Source organism: Microcebus murinus, chromosome 16 (assembly GCF_040939455.1).
Source record: "Microcebus murinus isolate Inina chromosome 16, M.murinus_Inina_mat1.0, whole genome shotgun sequence".
NCBI classification, from domain to species: Eukaryota; Metazoa; Chordata; class Mammalia; order Primates; family Cheirogaleidae; genus Microcebus; species Microcebus murinus.
The window spans coordinates 31,232,881-31,257,002 of record NC_134119.1 but is presented as its reverse complement, the minus strand read 5'-3'; the positions used below and the strand labels follow the sequence as shown (position 1 = coordinate 31,257,002).

The window sequence follows — 24,122 nt, the reverse complement described above, 5'->3', positions numbered from 1 at the left end:
AACAGTACATGATAGGATCTCAATAAATATTTAGTAAATAAGTATGTGTATATCTGCTTATACACGCCAGTATATTTGACACATACACACACATACAGGTATGTGTTCACATCTCCACATGTTCAGTCACAACATTCTTATTCAGGAATACATATATAGATATTCCTTCTCAAACATACATGTATACACAGAATTACGTGCACACACATGAACACTGCACACACTCCAAGGCATAACAGGGTAGACTCTTCCTCCTAGTTCTCAGAAAGTGTTCTAAGTCATCTGTTGCCCAATGTAAAAGGCTATGTTAGTCCACTCTCTTCCCTTTTCCAGGGGAATCTGCATTTTAACAGGAGCCCTAAAGCCTGTCATTAAGAAGGACCAAGAAGGTAGGGACAGGATAGAACTATTTTCCAGGGGCTTCTAAAATTCTCCCCTCTAGGCATCAATTTTATGACTTAATTTATAATAAATATAGCTTATTTAATTTACAAAATCTCAGAGCAGTGGTAGTGGTAGGAGAAAGACAGGAGGGGGGCTGAGAGGGGAACTGGAACATGAAGGAAGAGGGGAAGTGGAAAATGAAGGAAGGACAGGAGCTACCCTGGAGAGCACTAGGAGAATACTGTGGTGAGAGGCTTACCCAGGGTCTGCCCAGCCAGCACCCGCCCATTCTCTCCCAGCACAGCTGCCCGGGCATGGCGCTCGTTGGCGTACTGGACAAAGGCATAGCCCTTGTGCACAGAACAGCCGGCCACACGGCCATACTTCGAGAATATGGTCTCCACATCTGACTTCTTCACCACAGCTGTGTTGAGATTTCCAATGAAGACCCGAGAGTTGATGGATTTGGGGTCATTCTTATTGGTTACATTGCTTGTCTGGATCTTCAAGGACATGGTGGCCACCTAAAGAGAGACAGAGAGAGAGAGATAGAGAGCCTCTGTAAAGCTAGGACCACAGGCTGGGCTCAAGGGCTGCCCAAGGCCCACATTCTGGCTAACTAGTTGCTTCTTGCCTTCTTACAAACGTATACCCCGACAGCATCGCACCTCCCTGTTTCTCCAACTTGTTTTCTTGTTATATTACGAAGTGTTGTTACTTACTCAGTTGGTATTCATGTGGTAAGCAGAGCACAACACTTCATAAGGGAGGAATCAAACAATCAGAGAGGTCACAATGCTAGCGAATGGCAGTGCTGGGATTTGAACCCTGGACTGCTTGACTCCAATTCTTTTAAGTCCACTCTGTCTTCAATGCTCATCTCAAATATTACCCCATTCAGGATCTACATGTGAAGATCTTCTACAGCTTTTCTACTATTCCTCCAATACAGAACCGTGACAAAGAGGTCCCATGGTAATTGCATGTAATGCTCACTTTAGAACAATACTATATCATGAAAATTGCTCAGTCTGATCCAGACATGGACTTAGCTATGTGTTTACTGGTATCAGCCATTTTGAAAAAGGTATGGTAAGTCTCAAAGTGGCATAAGCTAAGAGTGGCATACAATATTGGATAATCTCAAGACCCCATGAGTGTTATTATTGCTTATATTTTATCAGAAACTAAGTTCATTAACTTGCCAATAATGGGCATTCAAGCACAGGTCAGTCTGTCCCTAAAGCCCATTTCTTCCAACTTTATCATTCTGTTTCCTGGAGCTAAAGCCAGCTTAAATACTATAGTAAGTCAGCATATTTATCTGAGAATTGTTTTCAATAAATGAATTTTTTAAGAGTTACTCATTTCTATACCTACTCATTCAGATTTTGTTGTTTGGCTTAGAGATGAGACTACACCTACTCTTTGCTCTGGTAATGTCTTTTGCCCCAAAGAGCAGTACAAATTTTTGCTATTCTATTGCTGGATAGGTTATACTTGGGCACAGGCTTCAAGGTGAACAAGGAGAGGAGGCTCAATTTCAATAATAAAGGCCTAAAGTTAAGCCTTGGCATTTATACTTTCTGGCCTAGTCTTCTACTCATTGGCATGGGTTGGTGCAACTCCCTTTTAGGATCCTCCGACCTCAAAACCCTACCGGGCCATTTAAGAAGGTGCAAAGGCCCCAAACAGCATGTACAAAAACTCTCATCAGCCTGCCAGCCTATTCACTAATATTTTGGGGGAGAAGTGCTTCTTTTTTGTGAAATGGAAAAGAGAAATCTGTACCTTTTGTCCCACTAAGAGGTAAGAGACCCTTTTCTCCTAGATCCTCCCAGCCTGGAAGCTGGCACGTTCTGACCAGCAGATGGCATTGTTTACCAGGAATTCCTAGGCTGATTCTGGGGAAGATACTGCTCCTAGACCTGGGCTTGCTTAAAGTAAGCCCACGGGACAAATTATGGAAGAGTACACTATCCTAGACAAAGAAGGGGACTGAGAGGGTGCCATCACTCCTAATGATGAAGGAGCTGGTGCCAGCTTTGGAACTGACTTGGAAGGGATAGATTCTTGTTACTCAGTTTATCTTTGTATGTATCCAATCATCATTTATTAGACTGGTGCAAAAGTAATTGCAGTTTCAGACAATTTTAAATCTTTATAAATAGGCTCAAACACATCTTTATTAACCAAAATAGGAACCATTACAGCCAACGCATTTTTGCCAATGAGAAATAAGTTTGCTTATTCCTGTAGTGTAAAAATCTGTGCTTCAGGATTTGTGGAACTCTTAGAAAGCATTTTCTGCATCCTGCTGGTTGTGGAAGCATTTTCCCTGCAAAAACTTCTCAAGATGTTTAAAGAAGCGGTAGCCAGTTGGCAAGAAGTCAGGTGAATACAATGGAGGAGGCAAAACTTCGTAGCCCAATTCTTTCAACTTCTGAAGCATTGGTTGTGTGATGTGTAGTCAGGCATTATCAGACCTTTCTGTTGACCAATGCTGGCTGCAGGCTTTGTAGTTTTTGGTGCATCTCATCAATTTGCTGAGCATGCTTCTCAGATGTTATGGTTTCGCCGGGATTCAGAAAGCTGTAGTGGATCAGACCAGCAGCAGGCCACCAAACAGTGACCATGACCTGTTTTTGGTGTCAAAACATGACCTGGTTTTGGTGTCAAAAACAGGTCATGTTTGGCTTTGGGAAGTGCATTGGAGCTTCTTCTCAGTCCAAACACTGAGCTAGCCATCGCTGGTTGTCGTATAAAATCCACTTTTCCTCACACATCACAATCCAATCAAGAAATGATTCATTTTTGAATACAAAAAGAGAAGATAACACTTCAAACTGACAAATTTTTATTTTCAATCAGCGCATGAGGTACCCACTTACTGAGCTTTTTCACCTTTCCAATTTGCTTCAAATGCCAAATGACCTTAGAATGGTCAACGTTGAGTTCTTTAGCAACTTTTTGTGTAGTTGTAAGAGGATCAGCTTCAATGATTGCTCTCAATTTGTCGTTGTCAGCTTCCAATGGCCAGCCACTGCGCTCCTCATCTTCAAGGCTCTCAAACTTTGCAAAACTCCTTGAACCACCATTGCACTATATGTGAAGTGTTCATTAGCAGTTCTGGGGCCAAATGCACTGTTAATGTTGTGTATTGTCTCTGCTGCTTTATTTGAACTCAAATAAGAAAACTGCTTGAATTTGCTTTTTGTCTAACCATCATTTCCATAGTCTAAAATAAATATAAACAGCAAGTAATGTCATTAGCAAAAAAACACAAAGCGAGAAATGCACATTAAAACGAGGCATAACATAACCACATTTATTTAAGAATGTATTCCAATATCAAATGGCAGATTTTAACGCTATAACTACAATTACTTTTGCACCAACCTAATACTAAGCAGTGAGGGACATAAAGGAGGTTACCTGTGAAAACACCTAACACAATGTCCATGTGCAGCAGAAATGCTCAATGCATGTTGGTCTCTTTGGGTGCCCCATTCCTCACAGTTCTGATAGTCCCTCTCCTACCTGGATGACAAGCCATTCAAGGGTTAATTCCTTGTCTATTCAGGGGTAACCAAGAAGTTCACAGGGCTCCTGTATGAACATCAGATGATCTCTCCTGGGTGGTTCAGCTCAAAGTTATCAAGTTTTGGCTCAGAAAGAAACCACCTGCTTTGGCTGGAGGGAGCTGGTCTAGCCTGGATGGTGGACAAAGATAGTAAGAGAGCGAGGAATAATGGTTCAGAGATCTGCTGATGACTTCTAGCTCCGCCACTAACTGGCAGAGACAAGACAGTTGTGGGTTCCCTCAGACCTCTGCCAAAAGCCTCTAACACCACTGAACAGGAAGCATTTGCTGAGTATCTGTGGTTGGTACTGTGCTGAGATCAGCACTCGACTAGTAATAAGCATAGTCTTTTAGGTTTGGCCCTACTAGTCTTTTCTCTCATCCCCTAAGAATAGGGACACTGTACATAAAAGGATTTTGCAAACTATAAAGCCCTGTACAAGATCTAGTAACCTCTCTGGCTACAAGTACTCAAACACTGCCATTTGTGAGCCCATTCTACATGAGGATTTAAGGTCAAACTGGAGCACACTCTGTATGATGCCAGGGAGGGGCAGCCAGAAACCATGGCACGTGAAGATCAGTTTTCTGATATGTAAAGAAGAGACTTAGCAAGTGTACATGGCTGCTCTGGGTGAGAAACCTGCAGTGCTGAGGAAAAATGCCCACCTGGAGCTCCTTGTCTAAACAAACCCAGACCCACTTTTCAAGACCTGCACACTCCTCTGGGAGGGGCAGGCTGTGCTACTGTTGTATGGACTCACGAAGCCCAAGGGAATAGCTATCTGTGGGGATGTGGAAAGGCTTGAGTGATGGACATACATGTTCATGAGGCTCCTCAAAGTGAGGGATGGAGCTGAAGGTAAGAAATGAAAAGGAGACGGGTCCTGATGAGGTCTCTCTGAATTGCCAGGCTCAGGTACAAATCCCAAAGGGTTCAAGAATTCTAAATTCAGGCCGGGCAAGATGGCTCACACCTGTAATCCTAGCACTCTGGGTGGCCGAGGCAGGATTTGCTTGAGCTCAGGAGTTCAAGACCAGCCTGAACAAGAGGCAAGACCCTGTCTCTACTAAAAATAGAAAAAGTAGCCAGGCGTCATGGCACACGCCTGTAGTCCCAGCTACTCAGGAGGCTGAGGTAGGAGGATCATTTAAGCCCCAGAGTTTAAGACTGCTGTGAGCTATGATGATGCCACTGCACTCTAGCCAAGGCAACACAGTGAGACTTTGTCTCAAAAAAAGAATTCTAAATTCAAACATGGTATTACAACATTACAATTTATTAGCTGTACTTATAACTTTTAAATATTTAGACATATGGTACATAGGTCTCCATCTGTACTCTTAACTCTGCCCTGCAAATGTTAGAGGGCAGGCCTGACAAAGCCTGGGGCACAGTAAATGCTCAATGTTAGGGAGAAAGTGGTAAGGATATGTCCTAGGAGGTGGGGCAAGGTCTAGCTATGCTCTGGCTTAAGTGGTGGGGACCACAGAGGGCAGAGATCCCAGGCACCTTTTTCTAATCTCTGACCCAAACACCCACCTCCATAGACCAACTATCAATTCTTCCTACCTAATTCTTTCTAGCTTTTCAAGGTTTCCCTAAACTTAAAGTGGGAGCCCTCGAAAATACTGACATCCTATTCAGCAGAAGCTCCTTGACTTGATAAACTATTCCGGCCCGCTAGTCAAACTCTGCCTCACAGATTAGCTGTGTAATTGAGATCTAAGCATCTGCAGCACTGGGAGGCTCTGAGTTTAGCAATGAGCTAAGGAGAGGTGGGTAGAGGGATTGTTCTCAGTGGTGGGGGTGAGGGGAGGGAGAGACAACCAAATTTGTCCCTAGAGGCTTCTGCAATGTGAGATTAGCAGGGACCTTAAGTGAGCATGGACTTTATATATCCTCACTCTGAGGAGCAGAGGGTAAGGGACTTGGCCAGGATGCCACAGGTAGTGAGTAACAGAGTCGAGATTACCCGCAGGTCCTCTGACTCTAAGGTTCTTTATTATTGTTGTTGTTTTATTTATTTTTTATTTTTGCTTTTATTTTGTTTTTGAGACAGAGTCTCACTTTATCACCCAGGGCTAGAGTGCCGTGGCATCAGCCTAGCTCACAGCAACCTCAAACTCCTGGGCTCAAGTGATCCTCCTGCCTCAGCCTCAGCAGCTGGGAGCTGGGACTGCAGGCATGTGCCACCACACCTGGCTAATTTTTTCTATTTTTAGTTGTCTGGCTAATATTCTCTATTTTTAATACACACAGGGTCTCACTCTTGCTCAGGCTGGTCTCGAACTCCTGACCTCAAGCAATCCTTCTGCCTTGACCTCCCAGAGTGCTAGGATTATAGGCGTGAGTCACCATGCCAAGCCAAGTTTAGGGTTCTTAGGATACTGGAGAGCATATAGCATCTCAAAAAAATTGCTATGTTTGAGAAAACTAGAGACTAGTTATCAAATAAATGTCTTCACCTTGCCTACAAGAGAAGCAATTGCTGCATAAAAGCTGAGCTCTTAAGCTAATGAAAACCCACCAAAGACACGGGCTTTGAAATGCAATTTATAGCTCAAAGGGATGAGCTTGCTTCTCCAGACTAATAAGAACAGAAGAAATTTGGCTAAAACAAATTTGGTCTTTTCCCAGTTAAAATACTTCACATGGAAACTGTTTGGACCACAGGAGCCAAGTCTGAACACGTAGAAAAGTGACAGGGCTTTGCAAAGGTAAAAAGGCCCTAAAATGTACCTCCACCCCTGAACTTGGGGTAAATGAGACCCCCAAAAGAGACATCACAGTAAGAACAGCCCCTAATTACTGAATGCCAACCATGTGTCAGAGACTATACATACCTTACATCTCCTCACAATAGCCCTGTGAGGAGGTATTTTAGATAGGGAAACTCTGATAGACTCAGAGAGGCAAAGTAATTGGTTAACAGAGCAAAGCCAGAAGTAGAACCCAGGTCTGTTTGACTCCCAAAACGAGAAAACAGAAAGGGGCAAGATGACATATGCACACAGATGACTTGGGTACTGATTTCCATGGTAAGAATAAGTTACCCAGAGTCAGCCATACTCTCTCCATGGTCCTTGCCCTTCCCCTTTTCTACTACAGTTCCTTTTAGGTGCACAGAATTTTAAATGAACAAAGTTTGTATCTATTATGGTCTGAAGGTACCCCCTCTCCCAAATCCATATGTTGAAACCTAATTCCCAATGTATTAGGAGATGGGACCTTTGGGAGTGATTAGATTATGAGGGCCCTGCCCTCATGAATGGGTTTAATGTCCTTATATTAATAAAAGAGGCCCCAGAGGTTGCCTTGCCCCTTCTACCATATGAGGACACTGTGAAAAGACCATGAGCCAAGAGGGCCCTGACCAGACACCAAATTTTCCAGTTCCTTGACATTGAACTTCCGAGCCTCCAGAACTGTGGAGAAATAAATTTCTGTTTATAAACCACCCAGTTTATGGTATTCTGTTACAACAATCCAAACGGACTAAGGTAATATCCTTTATCCTGACACTGTTAGTCCTATTTCATAAATGAAAACAGCTGAAGATCAGTAGTAACTTACTTAAAGGCAAATAGCTAGTGAGGGGAATAGCTAGGGAACCTGAATCCAAGCTTCTCGTTCACACTGCATATGCCACTCTCTCAACAACTGTCCTAAGCCTCTGACTCTGCCATGTCACCCCTCAAAGTACTCCACGCTGCCTATCAGCAAGTCTGATCTTCAGCCTGAACTCTCAGGCACTCAACCATCAGAAAAGGCCCACTCTCCCAACTCTGGAAATCCTCCCCAGCACTGGACCCTTCCTCTTGAAATGCTCGTTTCAAAAGAGGTGCTGCTTTTGGTCTTCACGCCCCTGTGCTATTTAGAGCCTCTATCTTGGCCAATACTGCTGGAAACCTCTGGGCTTGTTTTCCTGCACAAGATGAGGGTCACAGCAGCCTGTGTTTGGCTCTATGCCCTTAGATAACCCTAGAGACATCTGGGTGGTTTTACAGGAAAATAGCTAGATTATTTCTGGAGAAAGCCAAGCAATTAGACTGATCAGTGTCTAGGGCCTCCTTGGTCCAGAGGCTCCTGGTTACTAAGTGGCCAGAGAAGACAGAACATCCATTACTCTCATTAAACTCACCATGCCCTGGCTCATTAGCATTGCCCAAATGATCATTACTGGCCAGACAGGACTAATTTCCCAAGGGGTGCTCTTTAGTTCCTGGCCATTCTCCCTCCTATGAGAAATCCCAGCTCCCAGCATGCTGAACATGGAAGGCTTCTGGATGAATTGAAGTGTAATGGGTGCACGCTATAGGTCTAGAAGGCTTGGCCTTGGCTCTGCTGTTCTTAGTCATGTGACCTGCAACAAATCATGGCATTTCCCTGACCCTTATTCTTACTCTAAAAACAGAAATAATCACCTCCCTGATTTCAGATCTGACAGAAGAATCTAACAGGCTAACTGATGTGAAAGTGTCCTGTCACATCTGCAAAATACTATAAAGGGATATGGGATTATACCTATTTCTGTTATTACCCAATCCTGCCCCATTCACTCATTCAACACATTGTTTTTTTGTTTGCGGGGGGGGGGGGGGGGGGTTTGAGACAGAGTCTTACTCTTTTGCCCTGCTAGATTGCAATGGTGTGATCATAGCTCACTACAACCTCAAATTCCTGGCCTCAGCCTCCCAAGTAGCTAGGACTACAGGTGTATGCCACCACACCCAGCTAATTTTTTCTATTTTTAGTAGAGATGGAGTCTCGTTCTTATGCAGGCTGGTCTCAAACTCCTGACCTCAAGTGATCCTCCAACCTTGGCCTCCCAGAACACTAGGATGACAGGCTTAGGCCACTGCACCCAGCCAACACACATTTCTTGAGTATTCTCCTCTGTGCCGGCACCGTGGAGGGGCTGGGAAACAGAGCACTCAACAGTCTTGTGCTCCACTTACTGATCAAGAAACACTCTCTCCAGGAACCTCTTTTTTGATTGTTTCCTAATAACAAAGGAAAAAGGCACACAAAATAGCAAACACAGCACAGGCTCTGGAAGTCAGACAGGACTAGATCTAATTCCAGCGCTATCACTTATAAATGTAATCATGCCATGTTCCTTAACCTCGCCTCAAACTCCTCAACTGAAAAATAGCAATTATACCAATCCTGGGATTAGGGTAAGGATTGGAGATAGTATGTGTAAACTGTTCAGTATGATGGCTGGCACCAGTAGGTATTTAGAAATTAAGAAACTGGATAACCCAAATGCCCTATGAAAGCAGATGAATCTAGCCTGGCATTCTAGGTCCACCACATTCCAGCTCCAGTGTTCTTTACCCATGTCTCCTCATGCTCCACACTTCGCCTGAAAATAAGGAGTCAGGGGTAGGGAGGCTATGCATGCTCTCCCTTGTTCTAAGTATCTGGAACCAAACCTAGAAACTTCATAAAGGTGTCCCTTCCCCACACCTGTCAGACCACTACTGAATGGGGTAGGGGGAATAAAGAACACTGGCCAGGAGGGGTTCCAGGCCTTGCTGACCACTGTCACCCCTCAACTGTACCATGAAGTCTCTAGTCCTATAATGTAGCATTGGTAGGCCCTGAAGAGACACCCCAAAGCAGAAATAGGTGGCAGGGCTGGGCCTCAGACATCTCTTTCCCCACAGTGTGATCTGGTTATATTCCCTACTTTCCCTGCATCTTGTACACTAACTCCACTCTTCTCTGAAGCCTTAGGCTGAGACTCACCATCTGTGTGACAAGCTCACCTTCGTAGCTATGGGGAGAAAGGTAACAAACGATGGGTAGGTGACAACCTTAGGCCTACAATCCCTAACACTGAGTTAAGAGTTAGGGACCTACAAATGACTGTCAACCTTTATTTTTGCCAAAGAATTAATCTAAACACCCCCCCATCCAAATAATCACAATTATAAATATTCAGATATTTAGCTAACTATAGGCCAAATGAATCATTTATTTATTCATCTAGCAATTCGTCTGGGACCTGATCTCAACTAACTCCCAACCCAGCAGGGGATATCCACCACTCCCACAAAGCACCTGTCCCTTGGGATGGAGTCCACTGCACCAGAAGCAACTCAAGCAAAGTAGTCTGGGAGATCTGAGAAGGGTTAGGAACATCACAGAAGCCTCCACCAAAGGGAAGAGAGTTTAAGATGAATTCCCACTGGGTGGTGACATGGGGAGAGGCCTGGCAGGAGAAACTACAGGAACAATGTGCAAAATGTGTCCCTTTCTCCTCTTTGATCACCCTATTCTCCCCTTCCTCCTGTAAGCAGGGCTGGAAATAGACATTTGAAACAGGAGAGCATCTTCATTGCTGTCCCTTGTTCCCCTGATAGATGCATATTTATTCTTGCCTTCAGAGAGAATAAAAAGAGAACATATGATTTAATATGCAGTAATTTTATACCAGGCGCTGTTGGAAGTGTTACAGGCATAATCTCTCATAATCCTAGTCACAACCTAATGAAATAAGTAGGTATCATCTGTACTCTACAGATGAAGAAACTGAGACTCAGAAAAAGCTTAAATAATTTGTCCATAGTCACAGTAGGTAGCTTGATTAGAAGGCAAAGACTCCAAGCTTTTCTAATTCTAAAGCCTATGTTCTTTCCATTCTACTAGATTGTTCCCATTGAACCCTTCACCCACAGGAAGAATAGTCCTGGCTTTGCTGATGTGCCACATGACCTTAGGTTTTGAACTATGTGACCACAAAAGGCCCTTCTAGGGCTAAATGTGTGATCATGATGACAATCATCACCAACATTTGCTGAGTACTCACTATGTACCAGAAACTGCACTAAGCCTTCTGCCACGAGACAGGCGATGAGATGTATTGTGATCATAGCACATATGAGGAAACTAAGGCTTGGTGCTTGCTCAGTCCTATGCAAGCCAGGAAATGGCAGAGCTGGGACAATTACGTGTGAGACCAGAGCTGGTCCTCTTAACCTTGGCTCAGAATGGCTCTGATGCTGAGTGTGCCCTGTATTTGCCTGAAGGTCAGTTTCTTCTCTTCCTCTATCTCCTAACACTGATCCTCTGGCACAGACTCATGGGGCCTTGCTGAAGGGATGCGCTCAAGTCCAAGAGCCAATCAGCACTTGCTGTGAGCTTGGGGGTTGCCCCTTTACCCTCAACGCCTTATGGGGCTGGCTCCTCGTAGTGATAATGTGGCAAGATTAGTCACTGCTTGCTGTTGGTTGATTATAGCTATTCTTTTCTGTAAATGAAGTTTAAAAATCATCAAAGGGTTTGTCAGCTGTGACTTATGAGCCTCTTTCCCGCAGGGAAGTTGGGCAGTGACAAATGCCCCTCTTGTTCTGCCATCCATTACAAGTTGGAAGGTGCCATGTTCCAATTACTGGAGACCCGGATGGAGCTCATGGAAAACCCTGCTCCAGGCTGCAGCCATTACTCAGGCCTGGCAGGGCTGCCAGCAGAGCTGCCCTAGGCCCAGGGCCAGTTGGGTAGGAATGGAATAAGAATGTTTTTATGACCTAGTGAGCAGGCCCCTTTCACCCTTTAACTTGTGTTATCCCTGGTGGTTTATCCTAGACATATATCACAGACAAGTAAAAACACAGACATCATGTGGGCTGTCTCGAAGTACCCAGAATCAAGACTCCTAAGACAAACATATACGAGGAAATAAGGTCATGTTGCCAGGTTGACTAGGTGGGAAATATGATGCTGAGGAAGGGGGAACAGTGGATAAAGTACCTAGGATGTTTAGAGAAAGAAGAGATTGAAAGAACCCTCAGAGACCCCTAGTGTAATCAATGGCCTCAGTATTGAATATCCATTACATACCAGCCCTGTTTAGCTACATGCTGTGGAAAAGATGAATAAAATATAGTCCCTGCCATTGAGGGTAGATGAGAAAATAATTAAGGTCCAGAGAAAGTAACTTACCTAAGGTCAAAATATACATTAGGGAATTAGAATGCAGATCTCTACTTCTAGTGACAAGGGAGTCTTCATGTGTGACAGGCTCCTACGTAGAGCATGCTACATACATAACTCCCATCCAATCCCACCTACTTACTTATTGCATGCTTAACTTCTGGCAAGTCTTATAACCTATCCAAGGTCTCAGAAAAATGATGATAAAACTTACTACAGCACTATGGTGAGTATTAAATAATACACATACAATGCACAGTGGTGGGTACATATTAAATACTAAAAATATTATTTACCATCAAATAATCCCCAAAATAACTCCTTGAAGCACTTATCATTAATCTCATTTTATAGACAAAAAGACCGAGGCTGTTTTTCACATTGCCACAGAACTAAATAATGAATAAGCCAGTGCTTCTCAAAACTATTGTGGTGAAGGACCAAGCTTTTGTTTTGTTTTGCTTTTTAAACTTCACTTTTGAGTAGTATGGCTCTAAACCACTCTGGCCCAATCCTGTCAACCTCTATGAAACCAAAGCAAAGAAACCATGAAGTTTATTTCACTTCTTTCAAGTTCTTTAGGCTGATTTCTTTTAGATTTTGTTATTAATTTACAAAAACTATCCTGTTTTTTCTCCTTTCCTTTTCTCTCAAGAGAGAAGAGGGTAGGCAGACTAAAGATTTGCCACTGAACACTTCTGGTGGTGATTTATCTTGGTCATCAGCTCTAGGTCATGCTATCTCCTGCAAGGGAAGATGATCTACGCTTAATGGGGACTGGAACAACTTTCCTGGGACCTAGGGGTGTGAAGAGAAGGTATATTCCCAAAGAAGCTGGTACTCTCAGACGTTCTCTCCCTACGCAAAAGAACATGAGGAAACCAGCCAGGAAGGGGAAAGGCACATAACTTTTCTTTTGTTCTTTCTAATTTTTAGTATTGTATCATGGCTATTTACAAATCAGCCTTCTCTTTCCATTTAAGGAATTGAGAACAAAATGGATACCTGTTTCATTCCCAGATGTTACTGTATATCTATGAGCATGACTGGCTGGGCAAATGAATAGCTCTTAACCAGTGTTCAAAGACACAGTAGGGTACTTTGAATCTTCCAGGTGCATAGCCGAATTTTTAGCAGTGTACAAAACTACTTTTTTACTCTGAGCCTATCTTTCAGCACAACCCAGAGCTGAGTAGATCATATGACACAGTGCAAAGAGGGGTACAACTTACTGTAAGTAGAAGTTAAAACCATGGTCGCCATCAAATGGGAGCCAAAACCAGAATCTTTACTATCGTTTGAGAGGCCATGCATGGAAGGTGGTCAAGAGAGTAATTTCTGAAATCAAAATGCCTTCATTCTCCTACTGAACTAGCTGTGGGACATGACCTTTGCAAAGTGTCTTAACGTTCTTTATGCTTTAGTTGTCTCACCTGTAAAGTGAGGATAGTAATATATGTCTCTACAGTTGCTAGAGGATATTTAATTCAATGTAAGCATTCAGAACAAGGTCTGGTACATTAGAAAGCATGCAAATATATTAGTTCCTGCTGCTGCTACATGTTGAGTATCCCTTTATCCAAATGCTTGGGACCAGAAGTGTTCTGGATTTCAGATTTTGGAATATTTGCAAATACTTAACTGATTGAGCATCCCTAATCCAAAAATCCCAAATCCACAATGCTCCAACGAGCATTTCCTTTGAGCATCATGTTGGCACTCAGAAAGTTTCAGATTTTGTAGTAGCATTTTGGATTTCAGATTTTTGAATTAGGGATGCTCAATGTGTATTATTATTATTATTTTGAGACAGAGTCTCACTCTGATGCCCTGCGTAGAGTGCAGTGATATCATCACAGCTCACTGCAACTCAAATCCCTGGGCTCAAGCAATCCTCTTGAGTCAGCTTCCCAAGTAACTGGGACTACAGGTGCTCACCACCACGCCCAGCTAATTTTTCTATTTTTAGTAGAGATGGGGGTTTCCCTCTCACTCAGGCTAGTCTTGAAGTCCTGAGCTCAAGCAATCCTCCCGCCACGGCCTCCCAGAGTGCCAGAATTACAGGCGTCAGCCACTGTAACCGGCCTTAGTCTGTATTATTACTGTTGTAGTAAAATCTGTAAGGATTTTTCCTTGTGAGTATAAAGGGAAAGGTGGTCAGTTCTACTAGAACATTAACCTAGAGCTGAACTGTAATCAAGGAAAGACTACTATTACTAGAGATATAATAAAGTCTCTTCAAGTATGTCACTAAAATTATAGTATTTGGAAATGAGCCTTGAACATAAAAGTAATCACAGGAATAGGCACTCATGAAGTGGTGAATGAACAAATATATGAGTATCTAGAGTAAAACAGTCACCAGAGCCCAAAAAGATACAACTTGAGAAGTGAGGCAGGAAGAGTCCCCTAAGCAAAGGTTCCCAGAAAGGCCTCTTTGTACCTTGAGGACCCCTGCAGACAGAGCTTCCCTTCTGGGGAACAGGAACCCAGAGGTTGATATGACAAGAAACACCCACTTGCTTAATATTCTGTGTCTCTGATGGAATCTTCACATTCTGTGGCTGCTCTATTCCAAGTAAGGCTGCAGAAGGCTACGTCATGGTAGAGCACACGTTCCCATTCCTCAGTCTATATTAAAGGAAGTATGGGACTCTGAGGAATAGAGATGGAGGCCTAACCCCTCCCCACAACAGGATTAGCCCTAACTTAAAACAGTAATAGTGGCTTATTAGCTTTGGATTCCTCCTTGCCAGTGGAGTTCTAGGACCTGAATCCATCTACTGCTGTGTGACTCTGGAAAGACACTTCACTGCTTAGAGGTTCAAAGTTCTGTGAAATGGGGATAAAAATCCCTGCCCTGTCCACCTGCAGCACAGGTTGTTGTGAGGGACAAAGAAGATAACATATTATATTACCTGAGTTGTGCTATATAAATTTAGACAGGAATATTCCCTGGATGCAGCTGCTGCAGGTCTTCCTGGACAGAGGCACACAGGCAGAAAGCCAGTCAGCTGGAAGGTGCATAACTTGGCACTGCAGCCAAGTACTGTGCCCCTCAGGTGCAAGGGCAGTTGATTAAAATCCTTTCATGTGGAATCACTATTTTCCTCATTATAAAAATCCTTCTTGAAAACACTGAATGCCACCCCTCACAGCCTCCCACAGACAGCATATACATTGGCATATTTTTTATTCCTCACATTCAGACAGGGCAAGGGAGGAAAGCTGACCTCTCTCCAGGGAGCTGATTCAAACTTAACTTAGGGCTCTAAGCACTGTCCCACAGTGGCACATTTCTGGTTCAAAGAGGACTACTAAGAATGACACCATAGTCACAGCCACTCTACCTTTCTCTCTCTGGCAACAACATTAACTCCACAAATATTACTAAGCTAAGCATCTGCCTGTGGTGTGATCAAGGAAGTGTGCCCCTGCTGCCTCTTTTTTTTTTTGAAACAGAGTCTTGCTCTGTTGCCCAGGCTAAAGTGCAGTGGTGTCCTGGCAGCTCACAGCAACCTCAAACTCCTAGGCTCAAGTGATTCTCCTGCCTCAACCTCCTGAGTAGCTGGGACTACAGATACATGCCACTATGATGGGCTATTTTTTTTTTTTTAATCTTCATAGAGATGAGGGTCTCACTCTGTTGCCCAGGCTGGTCTTCAACTCCTGGCCTCAAGTGATCCTCCTACCTCAGTCTCTCAAAGTGCTGGGATTATAGGTGTGAGCCATGGTGCTTAGCCCTGTTAAGATCCTTCAGGGGCTTGCCACCACCAAGAACCAAGTCCAAAACCTTTAATAAGGCCACCAAATCTATACATAGTAATCCTCTAAGTGGATATAAGTCACTCACTTTATAAATGAGTAAACCTAGTATAGAAAGGCAAAGTCAGTTGCCCAAGGTCATACAATGAACAAGGCAGTATGAATTAGGTTCATACTGAAGGGATGAGTATCATACTCCAAAATGCAGACTTATCTAAAAAAAACACTTCTCGTTCTCTCTGTGTCTCTCGATTTCTCACTATTATAAATAATAGCATCTGACGGAAAGCTTATTATACATACTGGATTATTTCCTTCGGACAGACTCTTAAGTGGAATTACCGGTTAAAATATATGAACACTTTTTAGAGCTGGAACCTATTCTACTAAGCGAAGTATCTCAAGAATGGAAAAACTAGCACCAGCAAATTGGTATTAACAGATCAACACCTAAGTGGACATATAGGAATAACATTTATTGGGTGTCGGAGGGGATGGGTATATACAACCACAACGAGTAAGATGTGCAACATTTGGGGGATGGACATGCTTGAAGCTCTCACTCAAGGGGGTAGGGAGGGCATGGGCAATATATGTAACCTTAACACTTGTACCCCCATATTACACTAAAAAAATAATAAAAGGAAAAAATATATATATGAACATTTTTATGGCTCTTGAGATACACTGTCTAATTATTTTCCAAAGAGTTGTACCAATTTACATTGCTCTTCCTGGTAACCTGAACAGGATCATGTCTCATCATATGGGGGTGAGGGGTTAAATTAGAGGGGAAAAAACAAATCCTCATTGCTGTTTTTACACATATGTGAAGATGGATATATGTGAAGACTCTCCTTTGAGTCTGCAGAGTTTTGAATGCCACAAAGAAGCTACTGTAGGATGCGGAAAAGATTTAGTTATTTACTAATTTATCATGAAATCACTTATTGAGCACCTATTACTGCCAGACAGACACTGTACAAAGCACAGAGATTAAAAAAGAACAACCCCTGCCCTAGAGGAATTCACAGTCCAGTCACTGGTATAGATCTCATGAAAACCAGAACATATGTTTCATCTTGATAAGAGCTAAGACAGGAGCAACTGTGAACTCAGAGGCATGTCACTTACCCAAAGGTCAGAAAGGAAAGGAGAACAGAAAGTCAGAGAAGAGTCATCAAGAAGTTCTGATCTTGTCCCAAAGAATAAGTTCAAGTTAGCCCACACATAGGTGAAGGAGAATATTTAGGCAAGAAGAAAACAGCATAAGCAAAGTTACGGAAGCTTAACAGAGCTTCCATATATTTAGTGAATAATATGTACTGTGGTTTGGCCAGAGTCTAAGATATAAGAATAAATGTTGCAAATGACACCAGAGAGCCTGGCAGAGGTCAGTTCAGAAAAGGCTTTGTGGCCATTGAAGAGCCTGAACTTCATGCAGGCAACGACCACTCCTATGTCATATGCAGCACAGTACTCAGTTAAGGAGGCACTCATTAGGTCCCTACAGCTTTTTTGTTGTTGTTGAGACAGAGTCTCACTCTGTTGCCCTCAAACTCCTGGGCTCAAGCAATCTTCTTACCTCAGTCTCCCAGGTAGCTGGGATTACAGGTATGTACCACGACTTTTCTGTTTTTAGTAGAGACGGGGTCTCACACTTGCGTTAAGCTGGTCTCGAACTCCTGAGCTCAAGGAGTCCTCCCACCTTGGCCTCCCAAAGTGCTGTGATTACAGGCGTGAGCCATGGTGCCTGGCCCCTACAGCTCTTGAGAGTCTGAACCGGCAATCCAACCCCTAAGCAGAGCATCTCATCTTGTGCCAGCTCCTTTTTGTCTCATATTAGTCTTCTCTTATTAAGCTGCACAGAGCTTTTTTTGGAATTTTCCACATTACCTAGGCACATTGCTAGGCACATGACAGGAGTTCCAATAATGCTCATGGATCAATTAATTGGAGGTATCTCATGCAATAATACATATACTCATGAAACCCTAGCTGTCCTGGCTCCTGCCTATCTCAGCAGCTGCTCAGTCACTGCCTCTCTTGCAGATGTCTTGCCTCAGAAAGTTACCTCCCCCTTCTTGCTTATTCTGCAAAACAAAAATGTGCCTGGGTACAAGAAGCTATAAAGTATGTGATAACTAAGGAGCACATCAGGTGGCCTGGAGGGAAGTCTGGGTGGACATAAATCCTTCCCCACAGTACATTTCTCAAGCCTGGGACTCCCGCAGCTCTACCAGCAGTTTGGAACACCACCACCTTCCCCCACCCCCTAAAAATAAAATAGGCTTTTCCAATTGAGCATGTCAAAAGTCTCTTTTGAGTAGCTGCTGGCCTTCCTCTAAGGTATTACTACTTTCTACATTAATAACAACTGCTTTAATTATGTCAAGGATATTAACAAGACGATTATTTTAACAATATAATAGCAAGGCATTCTTGCCCTGCTAGTTGTAGTGTGAGCCATGGGCAGTAGGGGCTGATGGGCTGGCTAAAATCCACCTGAAGAGACTATATTAAAATAATCTGTTTCAGTGTCATCTCTGCTCCTAGATGGCAGGAACCACAATATACTTCATCTTGGCATCCCCAATGCCTTTCAGGATATGCCCTAGCTCAGAAGGGGTTCTCAGGGAGTATTTACTGGATTGAACTCCAGCTGAGGCACACCCCTACCTTGCCCCATGCCTCACCCATGCTGTTTAAGAAACAAAGAAGCAGGCTGAACAGATGCTAAAGCCAGGAGAGGTTGGGGAGGGGCAGAAGGAAACATCTTTGCAGAGGTCCAATCCACCCCAACCTTAGGAAAGGCTATTTTGTAATATAAATGATTGCTATAATTTATTAATTGCTTATTATGTGGTAGATGCATTATTACTGTTTCACTTCTAATCCTTAACAACTCTTTGAGGTAAGAACCCTTTCTGGAGAATGACTCTGGATTCAAACTACCTGTGTTCAAAATACCAGCTCTGCTATGCATCAGCTGTATGATTTTGGGTAAATAATTTAACATCTCTGTGCCTAGTTTTCTCATTTGTAAAATGGAAATAATATTACAGTACCTTTCTCGTGAGATTGTTATGAGTATTCAATGAGATAATGTATCAGCAAGAACTCAGGAATTTTCTAAATGACAATGGTATTAACTACTATTGCCTCCATTTAATAGATGGCTCCAAATATCATACTCTTAACATTGTGTAAGGTGGATAGAAAGACTACTTCATCAATGAAGCAGGACTAGAACCCATTTCTGATTTGGTGATGGAGGCTGGGGCCAGGAGTTTTCTGAGTACAAGTGTGCTGATGTGATGCCCCTGATGGAAATTCTTCAGGAAAGCCTTTGTTTCCCATGCCCAGGCAGATCCAACCATTCCTCCCTCTGGACCCAGATATACTTTACAGACCTCTTCTGCAACAACATCTGCTGCACTTTTGTATTCATACATCTGTCTCCTTCCGTTAGATTCTGAACTTCTTGAAGACAGAGACTATTTTGGTAGCCTTTTGCAGTCCTAGTCTCCTATACTACCCTGGCAACCAGTAGATGCTCAGGGAATTTCTGCTGATAAACAGGTGAAAGAATCCTAGGTGTATGCTGCTTCAGTGAAGGGTTTCCCAGGGTTCCTGACCAGGCAACTCCTAAACAGTGAACCATACTCCTGGTATTCAAGAGATTAGCTCAAGTTCCACTAGTAGGGCAGAAGGAGAAGCAAGACAGTGATAAGAGAGAAAATAAAGGAGGGGCAGAGTGAGAAGCTGGGGGTCACTGGTGTCTTTGCTCAGTATATTACAGGAAGCAGAAGCAATAAGAGCTTGAATGTACAGCCCAGAGACTAATAATCTAGGATTTCTGTGATGGAGAGAATATACGAGGTCCTCACCAAGCAGAGAGCAGCAAAGGCCAGAAAATGCCATCCTTGTCAGCAACCAACACAGTGAGTGAGACCCAGCCCTCTTTCTCTTTATTATCTGGTGACCCTGAGATGAGCCCAAACACTGGGACCCAACATGCTGACTTAATGGAAAGAATATTGGACCAAGAGTTAGGAGACCTCAAGTTCATTCCTGAGAATGTACTAAATCTTTCAATTAATAAATATTTCTTGAACATCTACTACATGTCAAGCTTGCACTAGGTACCTGTGACACAACAAAGAATCCATCACTAATTTGCTGTCAGACTTTGGACATGTCATCCCTTCTGAGCTTTAATGTCTTCATATGACGTGTGGAAGATAACTTCTATGTAACAGGATTGTTTTGAGATCAGATGTGCTTTGAAGAGTCTACTGTATAACCTTGCAAATTTAAAGGTGACATTTTTATTAGATTTGAACTAGAGGGCTTAGTACAATAAAATGCAAGGATAGCCCCACCAAATGCCAAGGACAACTCTCTCTGCCAGATCTGGAGAGAAATCTAGCAGCACATTCCTACTCACTAAATTTTGTTGTGGAGATGGTTATGGAGGAGCAGAAACTTGACACCTCTCTTCAAACCTCCCTCAGAATCCTTCCCATAATTACTGGTGTCAGAGTAGTTCTCATTAGGAGCTGCATTGTGGACCTCCAAGATGAATTCCCAAGATGCAATTCAAACTTCTTATAGCAAGAAGAACAGAGTTCAACTTTACAAGGTAGGGGCACCTTTCCAGTCACTGAGCTAATTACCTGACCCCTGGACCTTCAACTGTTTGGAAACATTTGGTGGCCATTAAACCTGTTATTTCCTCATTTTCCTGCTTACTGGAATAAATACACATCAAAACAGAAAGCTTAATGCTGTAACAATACTCTCTGATTAGTGGTTTGCAGAATCCTCTGTAACTTTAGGATTTGCTGGCTAAAAAAGGAAGAATGGTGGAGGGCAAATAATGGCACGGCCCAAGAAGGAGTCAGGCATCCTGAGATTTAGACTTGGTTTTGCCATGGGCTAGCTCTGTAAACTTGGTTTCAGACCTTACATGTCTCATCTAGAAAGTGGAAGAACTGAGGCCAGGTACCATGGCTTGCACCTGTAATCCCAACAATTTGGGAGGTCAAGGTGAGGGGATTGTTTGCGCCCAGGAGTTTGAGATCAGCCTGGGCAACATAGCGAGACCCTATCTCTACAAAAAATTTAAAAATTAGTTAGTGTGGTAGCATGTGCCTGTAGTCCCAGCTACTCAAAAGAGGCTGAGGCAGGAGGATCACTTGAGCCCAGGAGTTCAAGGTTACAGTGAACTATGATGGGGCCACTGCACTCTAGCCTGGGCAATACACTGAGACCCTATATCTAAAAAACAAATAAGAAAATGGAAAAACTGGACCAGATTAGGGTTATAGGAATTCTTTTGTGGAAAACCAATATTCTTCAAGATGTTAATGAGAGTTCCTCATAAAAGGGGCTCCAAGGTCAAATAAGAATAGAAAACTTGGCATATTCTACAACTATCCCCTCAAGAGTCACATGCACAGTAAGACTCTGAGAAGTCAGCAGTAAAGGAATGTACTTTGCGTTATTCGATCTGACATTTCCCAAATTATTAAATCTCTTCTGAGAAAGACACAGTTTGAGGGAGACACACTGGGACAGATGTCTAGGGTCCCTATCAGCTCTAATCTACTGTGATTTGCATCAGAAGTACTTAGCCAGTGCCTGGAGCACCCTGCTTCCCTCTTATCTACTTCTGTTAACCCAGTGAAGCACTTAAATGATACTCTGGTTAATGGAATTTATTATATGTAGTTCATTTAACCATAGTGAGAGTAGCAATTTTCAAAGTCTTGGACTACAACACACTTAAAACACTGAAATGGGAAACCTGCAGTTACTGAGCTCCTAATACTTGTTCTGCACTATGCCAGCATTTTCCATATATTATATCATTTAATCCTTATACAACCATAAAAAGAGATACTGTTATCCTCATTATTACAGAGAAGGAAACTGAGGCTCAGAGAGTGTAAGTAACTTGCCCAAGGTCACACAGCTAGAAAGTAGTAAGCACCAGATTTCAAACCCAGGACCACTTGTCTCCCAACTCTTGGTTTTGTTTTGGGTTCTGCCACCATGATTATCAGAGAGTCCCTAACCCTCCTTGGGCCGTAGTCTCCTACACTATCAAGTGGAAATAGAAATCCTTATACTGCTTCCTTCACAGAGTTGCTCAAAGGCAGTAACAGGTATGAAAGGGCTCTGCAATGTATAAATGCATGATTATTAGTAGCATTTGAAACATCATGAATAAATGTTGTTATTTCTGTTCATGATTTCTAAGGTGCTCAAGGTTCTTGCAGAGTTCCCAGTCATCACCACCCCTTGCCCCCAATGGCGCTCCTTAAAATTTTCCAGTTAGGATTTTGGATAAACAGGAAACACGCCAGTTTCTCTCAGTATTAATTACTCTTTAGGAGTCACATTAAGTTGCCAATATGCTTCTTAAGGAGTCAGGAGTAAAAAAACAGCAGATTGAGCAGGAACCCAGTAGCCAGAAGTTATCTAGATAGAGGAGATGCCAGATTGGCTGTGGGGCTAGATTCCTTAACCTCTTCTTGGAATATGGCTATGAAGTAGGTCCAAAGGGTCATCTGGACAGCAGATCCTAGCAGCCTTTGTATGAGATCTGTCCAGAAAACTAAGGCCAGTATGTGGGGTGGTGAAAGTACATAGGTGCAAAGGGAGGTGACTGGAGATGAGAGATCAGAAATTGGACTAGGTTAGCTAGCATCATTTTGCTTTGGGGTGGAGACTACCTTGGCAGTGGCCTAGGCACAGAAACAGCAGTAGTTGGATGCAGGGCTCTCAAATCACCCTCTAGCCCTGCCTGGGATCACATCCTTGTGACCATCTGACCATATTGCTGTGGCCATCTGCTCCCTCCAGCTTCTGGCAGACTAAGACCAAAAACAGCAGCAAAGCATTTTTGGATCTAGGCTCTGGCTGGAGACAGAGAAGTAAATAACACAAGCCCCTGCTCTTAAGTAAGACACTGCACCAAGATGGTCTGAGCCTAATTAGAGGTTCTCTTGCACAGCAAAGTCTCTGGCACATGGAGTATACTCAAGAATTGTTTGAACTAAATTGAATCTAAGGAGCCTACATTCTATGACTTGAAAGTACCTGTTGGTATTGGGATCCTATTTCAATCCTGGTTCTGGTATGAATAATTCAATGACTAGATCTCAGTTTACCCATCTATAAAGTTGCTATGAGTAGCCAGTGAGATAATGGCTGAGACAGTGCTCCGTAAAAGGCATGAGATGGAACAGCAGGAACTGATGGGAGCTCTGGGGCACATGGTCTTAAAAGTTCTGAGTCCAGCTTGGGGAAGACCTGAAATAAACTCCCTTTCTTTCTTCCTAGCCAGTTTAGGTCTGCTTTTCACACACAGTAGACATTCTTTGCATTTCTAATAACTCTGAAAGAGGAAGAAAGTAAACAATTTGTCACTCAAGTAGGGGACAGAAAGAAAGGTTGCCATCTTTCCACTTTTCAAAGTTTGTTCAATCCACTGCACTCCAAAATAGAACACAGGATTTGGATTTATAATCCTAACTTTTGTTAATCAAAAGCTGTAAAACCATGAACAAGCCTGAACCTCTGTGACTCTTAATTTCCTCATCTTTTAACCAGGGAGAAATTTGCTAAGTCATAAGATTGTAGTTAAGATTCAGTGAATTAATGTGAAAAGTGTTTTGTAACCCACAAAATGGCAAACTAATACCAGTCATTACAAAGTTGTCTTCCCATCAGCTTATGAGCTACACTGGACAGTGGCTATTTACCATCCAACAGGTGAGATCATCAAAGCCCAGAGAAAACGCTGAAAGTAACACAGAGCTCAAACTCTGACTTCCTCCAACAGAGGTAACTGTTCCTTTCATTTATTATAGGGGTTATTAGTCTGCTTGCCTCATTAAACTGACCGATGTCTTAGGGAGGTGACTACATACCTCTTATGTACTTTTGTACCCTAATCCCCAGCGTGGCACACCTAAAAAATGTGAAATAAATGTTACCGGAATGATGATTAACATACTGGTAGCAGAACCACATCTAGAACCTGGGACTCCTAATCTCAGGTCCAGGGTTTATAACCATAAAGTAGCCCAAACTCCATAGATTTTACCTGCCTCAATTTCTCATCTCTTCTCAATTCCTCCACTCTAGCAAGACTCAACTTTCCCTTCTGAGTCTCTGGCCTTTGTAGGCACCAGTTCCCCAGCCTTAACATTCTTCATCTACTAATGGGCTTGGTGATCTTGGGCAAGCCCCAGTTCTTTGGACCATTCATAAATGAGCTTCAATTATGAATAATCTCAGAAGGTCCTTCTAGTGCTAACAGTATATGAAACTTAGACTCATACGAAATCCTAGGGGTGAAGAGCTTTTGAAGCCAGCTGTATGCTCCATAGTATAAAAGGCTCAACACCCCCATCCCCCCGCAGTACCAAG

At 43.0% G+C, this 24,122-nt stretch overlaps 1 protein-coding gene across 12 annotated transcripts in view; it reads right to left on the bottom strand.

Annotated features, from left to right (window-relative positions):
- RALY (RALY heterogeneous nuclear ribonucleoprotein) overlaps positions 1-24,122 on the bottom strand; it is an 87,952-nt gene that overhangs the window by 11,854 nt on the left and 51,976 nt on the right. For all 12 annotated transcript variants that reach the window (XM_012754712.3, XM_012754717.2, XM_012754718.2 and 9 more), the window contains one exon: positions 644-908. In XM_012754712.3, coding sequence (XP_012610166.1) covers positions 644-899 — 256 coding nt within the window. In that variant the 5' untranslated portion in view covers positions 900-908. The remainder of the gene's footprint in view (positions 1-643; positions 909-24,122) is intronic.